At 34.4% G+C, this 15,497-nt stretch overlaps 1 protein-coding gene across 1 annotated transcript; it reads right to left on the bottom strand.

The window, feature by feature from the left end:
• Positions 1-1,893: 1,893 nt before the first annotated feature.
• LOC117320553 (tetratricopeptide repeat protein 9C-like) lies at positions 1,894-14,062 on the bottom strand. The gene is made up of 4 exons (XM_033875118.1): positions 13,589-14,062; positions 12,796-12,993; positions 12,371-12,480; positions 1,894-2,035 (listed from the first exon to the last, which is right to left on the bottom strand). Exons 2-4 carry the CDS (start codon positions 12,928-12,930, stop codon positions 1,909-1,911), a joined length of 372 nt encoding a protein of 123 aa, XP_033731009.1. The 5' UTR covers positions 12,931-12,993; positions 13,589-14,062; the 3' UTR covers positions 1,894-1,908.
• Between the last annotated feature and the right edge of the window lie 1,435 nt (positions 14,063-15,497).

The following is a 15,497-nucleotide window of genomic DNA, read 5'->3' as shown; positions in this document are numbered from 1 at the left end:
ATAACTTTATGAAAAGTAGCGATATAAAGGAATCACCTCAATTTTCCCTATTGGGCCCCGCCCCTTTGGCCCCTCGGGGGTCAGAGTCACCATTTATGCAAAATCTGTTCCCCTTCCCCCAAGATGTTTCTGACTTAATTGGGTTTAAATCCATTCATAACTTTATGACAAGTAGCGATTTAAAGGAATCACATCTATTTCCCCTATGGGGCCCAGCCCCTTTGGCCCCTCTGGGGTCAGAGTCACCATTTATGCAAAATCTGTTCCCCTTCCCCCAAGGATGTTTCTGACTACATTGGGTTCAAATCCATTCATAACTTTATGAATAGTAGCGATTGAAAGGAATCACCTCAATTTCCCCTATTGGGCCCCGCCCCTTTGGCCCCCTGGGGGTCAATGTCACCATTTATGCAAAATCTGTTCCCTATCCCCAAGGATGTTTCTGACCAAGTTTGCATCAAATCCATTCATAACTTTATGACTAGTAGCGATTTTAAAACATTACCTCTATTTCCCCTGATGGGGCCTGCCCTTTGGCCCCTTGGGGGTCAGAGTCATCACTTATTCAAAATCTATTCCCCTTCACCCAAGAATGTTCCTGACCAAATTGGGTTTAAATCCATTCATAACTTTATGACAAGTAGTGATTTAAAGGAATTACCTCAATTTCCCCTATTGGGCCCCGCCTTTCTGGCCCCTTGGGGGTCAGAGTCACCATTTATGCAAAATCTGATCCCTTTTTGCCAAGGATGTTCCTGACCAAATTTGGTCAAAATCCAATAAAAACTTGTTGACTAGTAGCGATTTGAAGGAATTGCCTCAATTTCCCCTATTGGGCCCCGCCCCTCCGGCCCCTTGGGGGTCAGAGTCACCATTTATGCAAAATCTATTCCCCTTCCCCCAAGGATGTTTCTGACCAAATTGGGATTAAATCCATTCATAACTTTATGACTAGTAGCGATTTAAATGCATTACCTCTATTTCCCCTATTGGGCCCCGCCCCTTTGGCCCCTTGGGGGTCAGAGTCACCACTTATGCAAAATCTGTTCCCCTTCACCCAAGGATGTTCCTGACCAAATTGGGTTTAAATCCATTCATAACTTTATGACTAGTAGCGATTTAAAGGGATTGCCTCAATTTCCCCTATTGGGCCCCGCCTCTCCGGCCCCTTGGGGGTCAGAATCACCGTTCATGCAAAATCTGATCCCTTTCTGCCAAGGATGTTTCTGACCAAATTTGGTCAAAATCCAATAGGAACTTTTTGACTAGTAGCGATTTGAAGCAAATGTTGAAGGACGACGGACGGACGACGGACGCTGCGCCATGACATAAGCTCACCGGACCTTCGGTCCAGGTGAGCTAATAAAACCAAAGAAATAATTTTTCAGGGGTGGGTTGGGGGTGTCAGCCCCATTATTTGTATAAATTTGAATCCCAGCCTTCCAGGGATGTTACCACTGAAATATCAATGTCATACATTGCTTAGTTTCAGAGCAGCCCTTAGGCCCCCAGGGGGTCAGCCCTATCTTTTGTACAATTTTGAATCCCCATAAGGATGCTACCAATCAAATATGAGTGATGTACATAACTTTGTTTCAGAGAAGATGTTTACATATATCTTTAGCCAAATTGACCCATTTTGCCCAAATTTGGTCAATTTCCGTATAACGGTTATGAAGAAGAAGTTGATAGTTGACAGACAGACGACAGATGTCATGGTATGGCATAAGCTCACATTGGTCCTTCTTGGACACTTAAATACACCATATTTTATCTACGAGACAAGCCTACATAACCATGTTTACAGTCTAGGTAATTCTTAGGTTACCAGAAAAATCTCATGGATGTGTAATGTAAAGGGAATGTGCATACATGTTATTTTAGGCCTAACTTCATAGGATAAATATATCATGACTCTCTACCATATCCTTTAAACAAATATAAGGAATCATTACCTTCCTGTGTTTGTCCCTTTGGTTTCGAGAACATCCGTGAGTACATGTTGGTTTCCATTACCTTGTAATTCCTAACATCCCTATAACAAGTGATGCAGTGTTACAATTCAATTAGAGTTTACTTTAATTCAGCTAACAATTTAATTTCAAAACTAAAAGCAAAATCACATTTCTATTTCTAATAGAGCTGTGTATCGGAAGGTCAGTAGCAATATGATTCGTATAGCAATACAGGGGTCACGATACGATACGTATCACGATATATGAGAAGCTGATGACCTATCAGATATCTGGTATTCCATCAATGACAGTGATTTTGACACTTCTACACAATTTTCATCAACGACAAAGTGATTTTGACACTTCTACACAATTTTTATCATTGACAAAGTGATTTTGACACTACTACACGATTTTCATCAATGGCAAAGTGATTTTGACACTACTACACAATTTTCATCAATGGCAAAGTGATTTTGACACTACTACACAATTTTCATCAATGGCAAAGTGATTTTGACACTACTACACAATTTTCATCAATGACGCAGTGATTTTGACACAACTACACAATTTTCATCAATGATGCAGTGATTTTGACACTAATACACATTTTTATCACTGATACAGTGATTTCGAACCTACTACAAAGTGTCTTATTATTCCATTCCTTTGCATTTACCCCTTTTCATCAATAAGCTATAATCAAAGTACTGAAAGTACTGAAGACACAAACGAAAACAAATTATTTTAACTGCTTTTGTTTAGTGGGGACATGGTCAACTTTGTATGGAACATCACCAATACCTGATTAGGACTAGGACAAAATATTGGCAAGAAAAGAAATTCATATCTACTTTTGATTGCAAGTGCGTCTTGGCAGCTAATTTTCAGAATAGGTACTCGCGTAATCTTATTTGACATCTTCAATGGGTTAATGTATACGTAGTTGTAGATGTAATATGAAGGTCCTAGATTACCTGTAAAATTAATGAGGCCTTTCTTTTCAAACTTTTGAGGATCCCATGCCTATAAGCGCTTCACAAATTATCATTATCATTAGCATTTGAAAAAATATTTATACATTTGATGTAGCGCCCCATCTAGCTACCAGCTTTTAGATAAGAGAGAGCTCAGGTTAAAAACATTTGTGTGATTGTTTTAGGATTTTATCGTGTGTGCGAACCCTGGTTTGAATGATGTTATGTCAAGGTTTTGAATGATATTTTGTGGCAGATTGTTCTATCCCTTCAGTGCCTTCTGTAAAATAGCGATAACAAACTTCAATTGTCAAAATACAATATGGCTGCCTGTCGGCCATGTTGTTTTCCGATTAGTCTCAAAATGCAATATCCATAACTAGGCACCGAGGGGAACCTACATATAAAATTTGAGAAAGATCCCTTCAGCACTTTCTGAGAAATAGTGATAACAAACTTCAATTGTCCAAATCCAAGATGGCTGCCTGTCGGCCATATTGTTTTCCGATTGGTCTCAAAATGCAATATGCATAATTAATGTAAGCACCAAGAGGAACCTACATATGAAATTTGAGAAAGATCAATTCAGTGCTTTCTGAGAAATAGCAATAACAAACTTCAATTGTCAAAACCTAAGATGGCTGCCTGTCGGCCATATTGTTTTCCGATTGGTCTCAAAATGCATTATGCATAACCACCCACCAAGGGAAACCTACATATCAATTTTTAGAAAGATCCCTTCAGCACTTTTTGAGAAATTGCGATAACAAACTTCAATTGTCCAAATCCAAGATGGCTGCCTGTCGGCCATGTTGTTTTCCGATTAGTCTCAAAACGCAATATGCATAACTAGGCACCGAGGGGAACCTACTTATGAAATTTGAAAAAGATCCCGTCAACACTTTCTGAGAAATAGTGATAACAAACTTCAATTGACAAAATCAAAGATGGCTGCCTATCGGCCTTATTGTTTTCCGATTGGTCTCAAAATGCAATATGCATAACTAATGTTAGCACCAAGAGGAACCTACATATGAAATTTGAGAAAGATCAATTCAGTGCTTTCTGAGAAATAGCAATAACAAACTTCAATTGTCAAAACCTAAGATGGCTGCCTGTTGGCCATATTGTTTTCCGATTGGTCTCAAAATGCAATATGCATAACTAGAAACCAAGAGAAACCTATGAAATTTTAGAAGATCCCTTCAGTACTTTGAGAAATAGCGATAACAAGAATTGTTTACGGATGGAGGGACGGACGGACCACTGACGCAGGGCGATTTGAATAGCCCACCATCTGATGATGGTGGGTTAAAAACACCTGGGTCTGATAAACAGACTCTGGAAGCGTAGAATGCAGATGTAGACAGGGCAGGGTATACCATCACGACGGGCACATTAAACTAAGCACTATATTCAAAACTTAGAATTACATGCTCATATCAGCTCAGACTTGAGACAGTTTCTTAAGAGTGAACATGATTTTCATATAGCACTCTACATTATATGTTTACACTCCATACTGTGTAGCTACAAATCATCTATACAACAAAAACACATTCATTCACATGTACAGTTCAAATCAATTTGAAGTGGAATTTTGTTTTTCACTTATGTACATTGCATCAAATATTCTCCGCAATAGTATATGTACCATATACATAACTGTAACTGCATGATACATATATATATGTATGTATGGTATATATATCATGTTAATTAATGTTAGTGAGATGTGAATGTAGCTATATGTATTGATATCATCGATTTCAAAATCAGAGTTTTTTTTTTAATCTGCAGCATCTGTCAGATGAAAATGTAGTTCGAATGCCCAAACTGGATGAACTGTACATGTAGTAGCATTCTTCAAAGTCCATTATGAATGCTTTTCATACAAATGTATTTCTTTCAATTGTTCATGTGTTTAAATTATTAGAACACTGAAGTAATTTTTATTTTCATAAAAATGGAAGTACTGCTTATCTTTAAAACTAAATTGGATATTGATAAGATAAATTTGCCAAAATGTTAAAAATCAAACCTTATTAAGTAGAATCTAAACAGTTGTAAATGGCTAAGCCCACTATTCTTAACAACAAAATTACTTATTTTGATTCTCTGTCAAATATAAAACTCTTAACAACAAAATTACTTATTTTGATTCTCTGTCAAATATAATCAGGTTACTTGAAGACTTCGTCAGAAAAGTTAACACATATATACATTATTAATAGTTGCTTTAATTAAATTAATCTGAATTTGAACATTAAACCGACTTAACAATTTAAATGAAAAAAATGTGTTTTCACCATTTACCATAATTGACAAGAAGAAAATAATTATTTAACTCAACCTATGATATAGTATGTAACAGTCATCAAGACAATACTATTATCTTTAGTCATGCCAAGTTATTTCACAATAGGATATATGCACAACACAAAAAAGTTTTACAAATTTTTGTTGTTTAGAAGAATAATGAACTTAGTAATTTTTGCTGTTCTTCTCAAATAATATGTACTAGTGTTGTAAAGAAAAAAAGATTAAATAATAATAATAAATCTAAGTGATAATAAATTATTTGCATTGATTTATCAATACTTTACTGTGCATTAGTTTAAAGGTTAATTTAATTCAGAAGCTGAAATGATTTAAGACAGAAAAAACCGCAGATGTAGGAATATAACATTTCCACTGCCTTTAAATATCTCTGGTTAAATTTAGCAATCAGTACATTTCCATGAAAAATGGTGTTTTCTAAAGAGTTACTGCCCTTTAACCGTCCCTGAAGCGTTCAAAACTCCACCAAACATAATAAAGGTCTATGTAGATGTACATCGTAGACCCCTTTCTTTTTTATAATATGCTTCGACTGTTATGTAATATTTCAAATGATAATGATAGATCATTTTCTATTTTTTTTAAACCATCACGAATATTAGAAAAAAAGAATCAGTCGCTATAATTAGAGATGAAATTTTCAGTGACGTCTACATCTGCATGCAGACATCCACGTTAATGCGGTACGCGTTCTGTAAACGAAAAACTTCATGTGCATTACGTAGGATATAATCAATAGATCCGAAGTCAATATTAATATTCACAAGTCCATTTGACATTTCGAAACCCTATTCAGTGAGAATTTATTTAACTTTTTATTTGCAAACATGCGTATGGTACTCGACTGCCGTTGTTGTGATATTGTCATGATGAATAGACAACTTTTTTTCTTTCGTAAAAAAACATCTATATAATCTAACCATCTGCAGACTACATCAATCACATGCAAGTTAATATTTCAGTGAGAAAATGACATTCAAAGTTGGGTTTGATCACCTACTCTTTCTTTTATTATTGTTTACATTACTGAAAGATGGCGGACAAAATCGGATGCTGGATGAGTGATTTTTCAATGTACAAAATAACAACGATATTCCGACGAAACTTTATCAATATTATAACCCATTCAGTAACATGCCACCAAAGAAAAAAAACACATAGATGTCGATGATGAAAATTCAGCGTGATGTTAGTAGATTTTTCTTCCGGGTCACAGGTAAGCAGCAATATGGCGCCAGCGAAAAGTCGATTGTATCATTCCGCGTGAAATCTAATGCGTTCAACGCGGAAAAATATTCTTACGTATCATCGACAGAACATACTTAAATTAAATACTTTGAAAACTATCTATTTGTGAGGTTCTGTTGTTTTGTCATATATCTAACGAAACTGCAGTGTTGCATTTGACTCCGTAAGTAACGGGACTATTTTTTTTTTGCGATAGAATATGATTGTGAAGTGGCAGTGGAAGTTGTGTCAGAGCGAACGAAAATGCCAAAAAAAAAACACATTGTCCTGTCAGCTTTTAAAATACAACAAAACAAAAGGTGATTTTTTTTAATAGCTGAACTTCACTGTATGTCATTTTTTATCGTGAAGTTAAACAAATATTTACTGCATAACATTACGGAGTTACTGTAAAGCAACGTTTAGATTGGCCAACAGCAGTATCCGCCAGAGCCCTCAAAAGCGCTGACATAGACTCAAACTTACGTTTGTGTCTACGTTTGTGTCAACAAAACAAAAGGTAATTTTTTTATAGCTGAACTTTACTATATGTCATTTTTTATCGTGAATATTTACGATATTTACAAATATTTACTGCATAGCATTACGGAGTTACTGTAAAGCAACGGTTAGATTGGCCAAGGCAGCCCACACCGAAATAAAGTACAAAAAAAGTATGGGAAAAAAGTACTAAAAAAGCATAGAAAAAGTATGCTTTTTTTGACTCAATTTGGAACCGATATTCCAACACGGTTCCAAATTGAGTCAAAAAAAGTACTAAAGTACAAAAAAAGTCTAACAAAAGTATACCTTTAGTACATTTTATTGTTTTCATTAAGTACAGAAAAAGCACAAATATAGTACAGAAAAAGTACATTAAAAGTACAATAATAGTATAAAGTGCACAGTGCCAAATTGATGGTATACTTTTTTTGTGCTTTATACTTTTTTAGTACTTTTACAGGTAAGTCCATAAAGTACAAAAAAAGTACAAAAGTACAAAAAAAGTATGAAAATGGTACAGAAAAAGCAGGAAATTAGTACTGAAAAAGTAGGAAAAAAGTACCAATAAGGTAGGAAATTAGTACTGAAAAAGTAGTGGAAAAGTAGGAAAAAAGTACTAGAAAAGTAGGAAAATAGTACTAAAAAAGTAGGAAATTTGTACTGAAAAAGTATCAAAAAAGTAGGAAAATGGTATTGAAAAGAAGGAAATTAGGACTGAAAAAGTAGGAAAAAAGTACCAATAAGGTAGGAAATTAGTACTGAAAAAGTAGTGGAAAAGTAGGAAAAAAGTACTAGAAAAGTAGGAAAATAGTACTAAAAAAGTAGGAAATTTGTACTGAAATAGTATAAAAAAAGTACTGAAAAAGTAGGAAAAAATTACCAAAAAAACGGGACTTAATTTAATGGTGTAGGAAATTAGTTCTGAAAATATAGGAGATAAGCTTAAATGAGAATACTGCATGCTTAAACAATACATACATCAGTCCCATTCCTAAGAGAAATGCACAATTGTATAAAGTGAAAACAAACATTGAAATACAAGATTAGTTATCCAATCACAATTCCACTGAGTATAATTTCATGCCATAGCAAAGTCTTGATCTAATAAGCTCGAAATTTGTTTAAGGGTGAGGTTAAGGATTTACAGATGGACATCTATGTATAAGGGCAATAACTTTTGATAAATTATTCTAATATTTTTTTCAAGCAGGAAAACACAATTTTATATCATGTGTATGTAGGAGATCCAGACAAAAAAAATATACTATTCTAAATAAAAAGGGCAATAACATTTGTAAAAATTGTCGAATCATAATTCCTCTTGAGGAAACACAACAAAAAAATGTAAATAAAAAACAATGCATAAATGCATACTGAATACAATGAAGTATGGTATATGCATAATGTTGCTTGCTTAAACTGGTCAAATCCAAGTAAGTGTGAATTCGAAAAATAAAATGTCTGATTCTCTTCATTCCTTTTTTGCTTTATGCGAATCATTGCCCTCAATTCGGACCACAATGCAATATCTTCACGCTTTCCGTCACTTCAGAATGTACTGCATAATCTGTTGGAAGAAAGAGAAAATTTTAAAATATTTTTTATATCAAAACTTAGAATAATTGTGAAGATTTGTTCAATATAAAAATGTAAATAATTTTCCTTATATATGCACCTGATCACTTTACTGTCATTTATTACATGCATGTCTGCTTGGAAGTCTTTTTATCAAGAAAAGCTAGCCACAGGTATACAAGTTTAAAGCTACAACATAAAACTTTTAATTATAAGGATAAGTACTTTAATAAAAATCAAGCTACTCCAGAATTCTCTGACAGTTTGTTTCATCTTAAATTATGCAACTAACTATCAAAATACTCCAAAACACAGATTTTTTTTATTCAATCATTTCTTGAGATCATTTTTTTGTGAATTGATCATGATCATGACATACAACAAATTTTCAATGGATTTTATTGACTTCGTTTTTGAATGTATTTTCTTCAAATTCCATATACTATATTAGACAATTATTAGCTCATTTACCGATATTTTTACATATATTCCCTAAAATAGATATACACATGTTGCCCGAAATGTGACGTTACTTTCGTTCTTATATTCTAACTTAAAAATGTCATTGCTATTTTTTTTGAAATTTTATGCAATATCTCTTGAAATCAACTACAAAAAATTCTGTAAATATTATCAGATGAATAAGCAAATAATTCTTTACATGTAAGTGAAATTTCAATAAATTCCATTGAAAAACGAAGTCATAAAAATTAAAAGATATTACGAATTTACCGTTACGTGACAGAAATAAAAATGCAATATAACTACGTCGAAGTTCGTCAATAAAGAAATAAAATTCTTCTTGTTCTCAATATTTGGGTGCTATCAATCAGGATGCTTATAAAATCCCAGGCGTATGGTAGCATAAATCTGTAAATTGAATACTTACGATTGAAACACGCGTGGATCTAGCAGTTCTTTGTTAATTAAACTCGGGCCGTGTAAACTGTAATCGGTGATGAATTCATTATGAAAACCCTGAAACACGAAGTAATCAAGTATTAATATTAACATGTGTAGGCCCCTATTCACCTATATAATGTGAAACGATGTAGGAACGTGCAGAAGACGAAATAGATTTAAATAATAAAATTGTAAACTTACCTGGTCGCGATATCTGTGATATTTTCGGGTGAAAATGAGCATTTGTCGCCAAAAACAACAAGAAAGCTGATATTCTTTGGCCACTTACTGACAGATAGTCGACCTTCTTCAGTTAGGCAAGAAAATGAATTTCGTTTTTAGGCTATTCTATATCAAAATCGTGTTTGTTTATGTTTCTTCCGTTGATAAACATCCGGTGAAATTCAAACATGGCTATCAGACTTCCCGCTAAAATCTCGCTGTTTGTTGCATCATGGGATAAAAAAAAGTTTTGTCGGAGATTTACTGTATCGATTTCATTCTTTTATTACTTGTTTTTTTATATTCTACTTCCTTAACCTCTATTGTTTCATACTTTTGGTATTACTACTTCAGCATTTAAAGCTTGCACATTGCACAAAATGATCGCACGAAGCGAACTCGTCAAATCTCGGTAGATTCCGTAAACCGAAGTAAACAAACGAGATCACGGCCCCGAGGTCATAGGTGAACTGACCGATGGTAATCTGACACAGGTATAAGCCTCGTCAGTACCTGTTATGTAATCCGGATGTTTTGTTTAAATGAGGGTAGGCACCTGTGATCTGATCGTAGTGAATGGCAGTCAAGCTTGACAATATAAATTGTTATAATTAACGCCGCGGGCATAAGACTTAGTCTAAGAGGGGCAATATGTGTACAGCCTACAGGTGAGACGGGAGGTACACAGGTAACTCCAATAAACAATAAAGCTAGGTATGATTTGCCATTACAGTCGACTGTCGCTTATATTAATTAACACCACGGGTGAAATTAACTTTCGGTACGACGTTAAGCATATATCCTGATCGCTTTGTTAGCTTAACACACAGGTTTCAAGATTTAGTTTAAAACAGTTGAAATATTTTTGATCGATCTTGGTGTTGCAGTTATTCAAGCCGTCTACTATATCAATTAAAATATTTATGATAGATCTTGGTATTTATCTTGATTTCTGTATACAATAGAGTATTTTATTTGTACACACAACACTCCTACGAGATCATTCTACAACAGATTAGAGTACAGCTACATTGTGTCGTTGTCCGAATTATCGTACGATCTTGCTAAATAAATATCAGACAAATTAAAGTTTTCTTTATGTGTTCACTTTCACCATTTCAATGAATGCGATGTAATTCTGATTTAAATACCGGGATATTGTTCCTTGATCATGCCTGTTTGTTGTCAGTCAAGCCATATCGAGATCGAGATCATCACAGCGCTTGACTTCAATATACGTTTTACAAAGAAGCGTCCGAGTGACTATATCAGTATTACACATGTTTATATGAGTATATCGGTGAATATTTTGACAGAACACGACGTGATTTCGGGTGCAATTATCAGATGTAATCTTAAAACCACGTATATCCAGCAAGTATATGATATGCAGACAAAGAGCAGGTGATTTTAATTTCATTTGAATGAATTAAAAGCGTATTACAGGCACGGGCACGTGTGTTCGTAGAGTGATCCCCGATCTGGTAGAGGTAACGTTTGGATAAACGAAATGTTTTAAACTCCGTTAAAGAGTTTATAATTAAAGCCAAAATACTGTAACTTCAAAGAACGATCTGGAACAAAATTTTTATAGAGCTAAGTTTTGACGTTCGTCACATGAACGTATAGTAACATTCATCAATGTGAAGTTTATTACTTCTGAGATGCATATGGAAATACAAACGAAAAGTGACAAAGAAATCACCGTTAAAATGTGTGAACCTTACTAACAAAGTACATTGAAGTGAAATACTTATGATAATAATTGTTGAATTTTAATTATTTTTAGATAAATTTCTGTGGTACTGATCAAAGTATGAAAAGTATTTTTTAGAACATAAAAAAGACAAAAAAAAACAACAACAAAAAACGAGATCAAAAACATTTAATATTACCAAATGATAATTTTCTGTATCTTATTTGATAGATATTTGTTGTGGTTAATCCTGGGTATTATTTTTTTAGTCTTAGATTTGTAGTCGACTGAAAAAGTCAGATTTAATTTTGAAAATATTAATATGCTATAACCCCTCGCAATGTCTGAAAATATTGTAAGTCCATAATAAGTACAAAAAAAGCACAATGGCATTAGCTGAAAAATTCTAAGTCCCAAAAAAGTAGGAAAAAAGTACATCCATATTTTCACAATCTTTCAAAAAAATTCTAAGTAAGATTTTAGCACAAAAAAAGTACTCTGAAAAATTTCAGAGTCCAAATAAAGTACAGAAAAAGTACCCTGAAAAATTTCTAAGTCCAGGATAAGTACAAAAAAAGTACTCTGAAAAATTTCAGAGTCCAAATAAAGTACAGAAAAAGTACCCTGAAAAGTTTCTAAGTCCAGAAAAGTACAAAAAAAGTACTCTGAGAAATTTCAGAGTCCAAATTTAGTACAGAAAAAGTACTCTGAAAAATTTCTAAGTCCAGAAAAGTACAAAAAAAGTATACTTTTTTGGTACTTTTTCAAAAAAGTAGGAAAAAGTGTATACTTAAAGTAGCATAAAAGTATACTTTAGTGTGCTTTATTTCGGTATGGGAGTATCCGCCAGAGGGCATCGTAGATTTTGTCAGCTACACCTCAAAAGCGCTGACATAGACTCAAACTTACGTTTGTGTCAAAAATTAGCAGAACAGACAAATTACGTCCATATTCAGAAAAAGTCTCACCTTTCGAGTTTGGCAAGCTGTTCATTGATGCTGCGGTTGCTAGGCTCAATACGCTGAGCCTTGATCAGGTAACCACGTGCTCGATCAAACTCCTGTTGCTGATGCAGTGCCTGAAATGTCCAATTTCAAACCTAATGTACATAGCCAAAATAACTAAGACCAAACATATTCATTAAGCCATATCTAAGATACACGAAAACAAGATTACTGCTACTGATATACTTGGGCAGAAATCAACATAAGCATTTTTTTGTCAGAAATGAAAACACAATTTACAAACCATTCTGTTAAGTTCTCACTTGAGGTAGAAATCGTGTTCCAGTTTGAGAGTTTGAGAGATTGCCATTCAAGTGAGAGAAATTTTAGAGAAATGTTGTTTGTTTTTAACTCTCAGTGAAATCTGACAAAGTCGTGGAATTGCCTACCTTCCCAAAAAAGTAGAGTGCCTTGACATTTTCTGGTTCGATCTCCATCATCCTTTTGCAGTAGCTAATACAGCGACCAGGTTTGGCCATCCTATCGCTGCACACTGCCATGTGATGGTACATCTTGAAAAGCATCTGTTGCTGTTCTCGTTCCTCCTCATCGTCCTTAAGGCGATATTCCTCCAGAATTGTGGCAGCCTAAAGATAATCAACAAGCTTACTTAGAGAGCAAGTCAGGTAAGGGTACAGTTCTTCATGACCGAGTCTGCAGCAAAGGTCAATTTAATTCAGGAACAAACCAGAAGTGTAAACTCATGAATTCAGATCCGGGATCAACAAGAAGAAATCAGTGATGATTGATTTATATTTATAACAATAAGTCAGCTTAGAAGAACCATAAATATTTGTATATAGTGCAAGATTTTTATTTATCTCAAAAATTGTCAAAATCCATTGTTCAATATACACCTTGTACTGTATATAAGCTTTTTTCATCCCATTTGGAGAGATAAATAATTTTATTATTATGTTATCTTAGATTAGTTTTTGTTGCTTCTTTCAACAACAGTGTTACAGTTTGATATTTTATTTTATATGCTAGTGTAAAGATAGATGTATAATCAATGAAATCAATAGCCGTTCTGATGTTCAATTCCTTGAAAATTGGATTTACAAAAATTGTATGTATTTAACATTAACTTTGTTCCATCACACGTCTTCCACACACATGTTTAATCTTTACCTAACATATTCTGAACTTCAATATGAAAACTTAATCACATGATCAATTTACCTTCCTATAATGACGATATGCTTTCCCAAATTGTTCAGCATCGAAAAGCTGCTTTCCATGCTGAAATAATGAAAAAAAAAGTTTAAACCTATGTTCAGTTATTTAAAATTCAGTTCAGTTCTGCATATTCAATATATTATCATAAATGATGTTGACCTTTCCATTTGCCTTTTCTGATGCTTTCACATCATGGGTAACTTTCTATTTTTGTATGTCCATATGTTTTAAGCAAAGACTTTCTTCCATGATGAATTCAAACTACTGTGATTGCATAAGATATATTTCTTCTTTCTGTTGATTTTAAGGGGACAATGATCTTGGTGTTGTCTCAGGATAAAATAGTGTCCACAGGATAATAAAGAACTGCATTATTTAAAGATCATACGCTAGTACTGTTAACAGCTGAAATAATGCTGGCCTAAAAAATGCATAAAATGACACCGACATTAAAGAAATTTAAAATCTGACAAAAACCAGCAAAAATTTACATACCAAATATAGAGTCAGAGAACGACATAGACTTCCTTAAGTTAAGATGGAATTAATTTTTGATTTACTAAAAATTTTAATAAGAGATAACAAGCATGCTGTAAATATTAATTTAAAAAAATTAATTTAAGTAACAAGAGGCCCAATGGGCCTGTATCACTCACCTGGCTCTACAGCAACTTTGAAGTTGATTGAGGTCATTTCTACAGATACTATGCTGATTATCATAGTAAGCTAGGTTTATTCGTATTAATAAATTTTCTAGTCCTTCATTCCAGCATTTTATTGGCCTAATATCTGGTCTAGGAGGCTCTTGGCTATCGCAAAATTATTGTTTACAGATTTAAGCCGATTTCACCCCTGTGACCTTAAATGTAGGTCAAGGGTCATTAATTTGAACAAACTTTGTAGCCCTTCACCCAGCATGCTACAGGCCCAATATCAAGTCCCTGGGCCTTTTGGTTATTAAGAAGAAGTCATTTGAAGAATATAGCCTATTTGACCAATATGACCTTGAATGAAGGTCAAGGTCATTTATTTGAACAAACTTGGTAGCCCTTCACCCAAGCATGCTACAGACCCAATACCAAGTCCCTGGGCCTCTTGGTTATTGAGAAGAAGTTGTTTGAAGAATATAGCCCATTTGACCCATGTGACCTTGAATGAAGGTCAAGGTCATTTATTTGAACAAACTTTGTAGCCCTTCATCCTAGCATGCTACAGGCCCAATATCAAGTCCCTGGGCCTCTTGGTTATTGAGAAGAAGTTGTTTGAAGAGTTTAGCCTATTTGACCCATGTGACCTTGAATGAAGGTCAAGGTCATTTATTTGAACAAACTTTGTAGCCCTTCACCCAAGCATGCTACAGGTCCAATATCAAGTCCCTGGGCCTCTGGGTTATTGAGAAGAAGACATTTGAAGATTATAGCCTATTTGACCAATGTGACCTTGAATGAAGGTCAACGTCATTTATTTGAACAAACTTTGTAGCCCTTCACCCAAGCATGCTACAGGCCCAATATCAAGTCCCTTGGCCTCTTGGTTATTGAGAAGAAGTTGTTTGAAGAGTATAGCCTATTTGACCCATTCGACCTTGAATGAAGGTCAAGGTCATTTATTTGAACAAACTTTGTTGCCCTTCACCCCAGCATGCTACAGGCCCAATATCAAGTCCCTGGGTCTCTTGGTTATTGAGAAGAAGTCGTTTGAAGATTATAGCCTATTTGACCCATGTGACCTTGAATGAAGGTCAACGTCATTTATTTGAACAAACTTTGTAGCCCTTCACCCCAGCATGCTACAGGCCCAATATCAAGTTCCTGGGCCTCTTGGTTATTGAGAAGAAGTTGTTTGAAGATTATAGCCTATTTGACCAATGTGACCTTGAATGAATGTCAAGGTCATTTATTTGAACAACTGG

Source organism: Pecten maximus, unplaced genomic scaffold, assembly GCF_902652985.1.
Source record: "Pecten maximus unplaced genomic scaffold, xPecMax1.1, whole genome shotgun sequence".
In the NCBI taxonomy this organism is placed as follows: domain Eukaryota; kingdom Metazoa; phylum Mollusca; class Bivalvia; order Pectinida; family Pectinidae; genus Pecten; species Pecten maximus.
The sequence above is the reverse complement of the archived record's forward strand: the minus strand, read 5'-3'. Positions and strand labels throughout refer to the sequence as shown.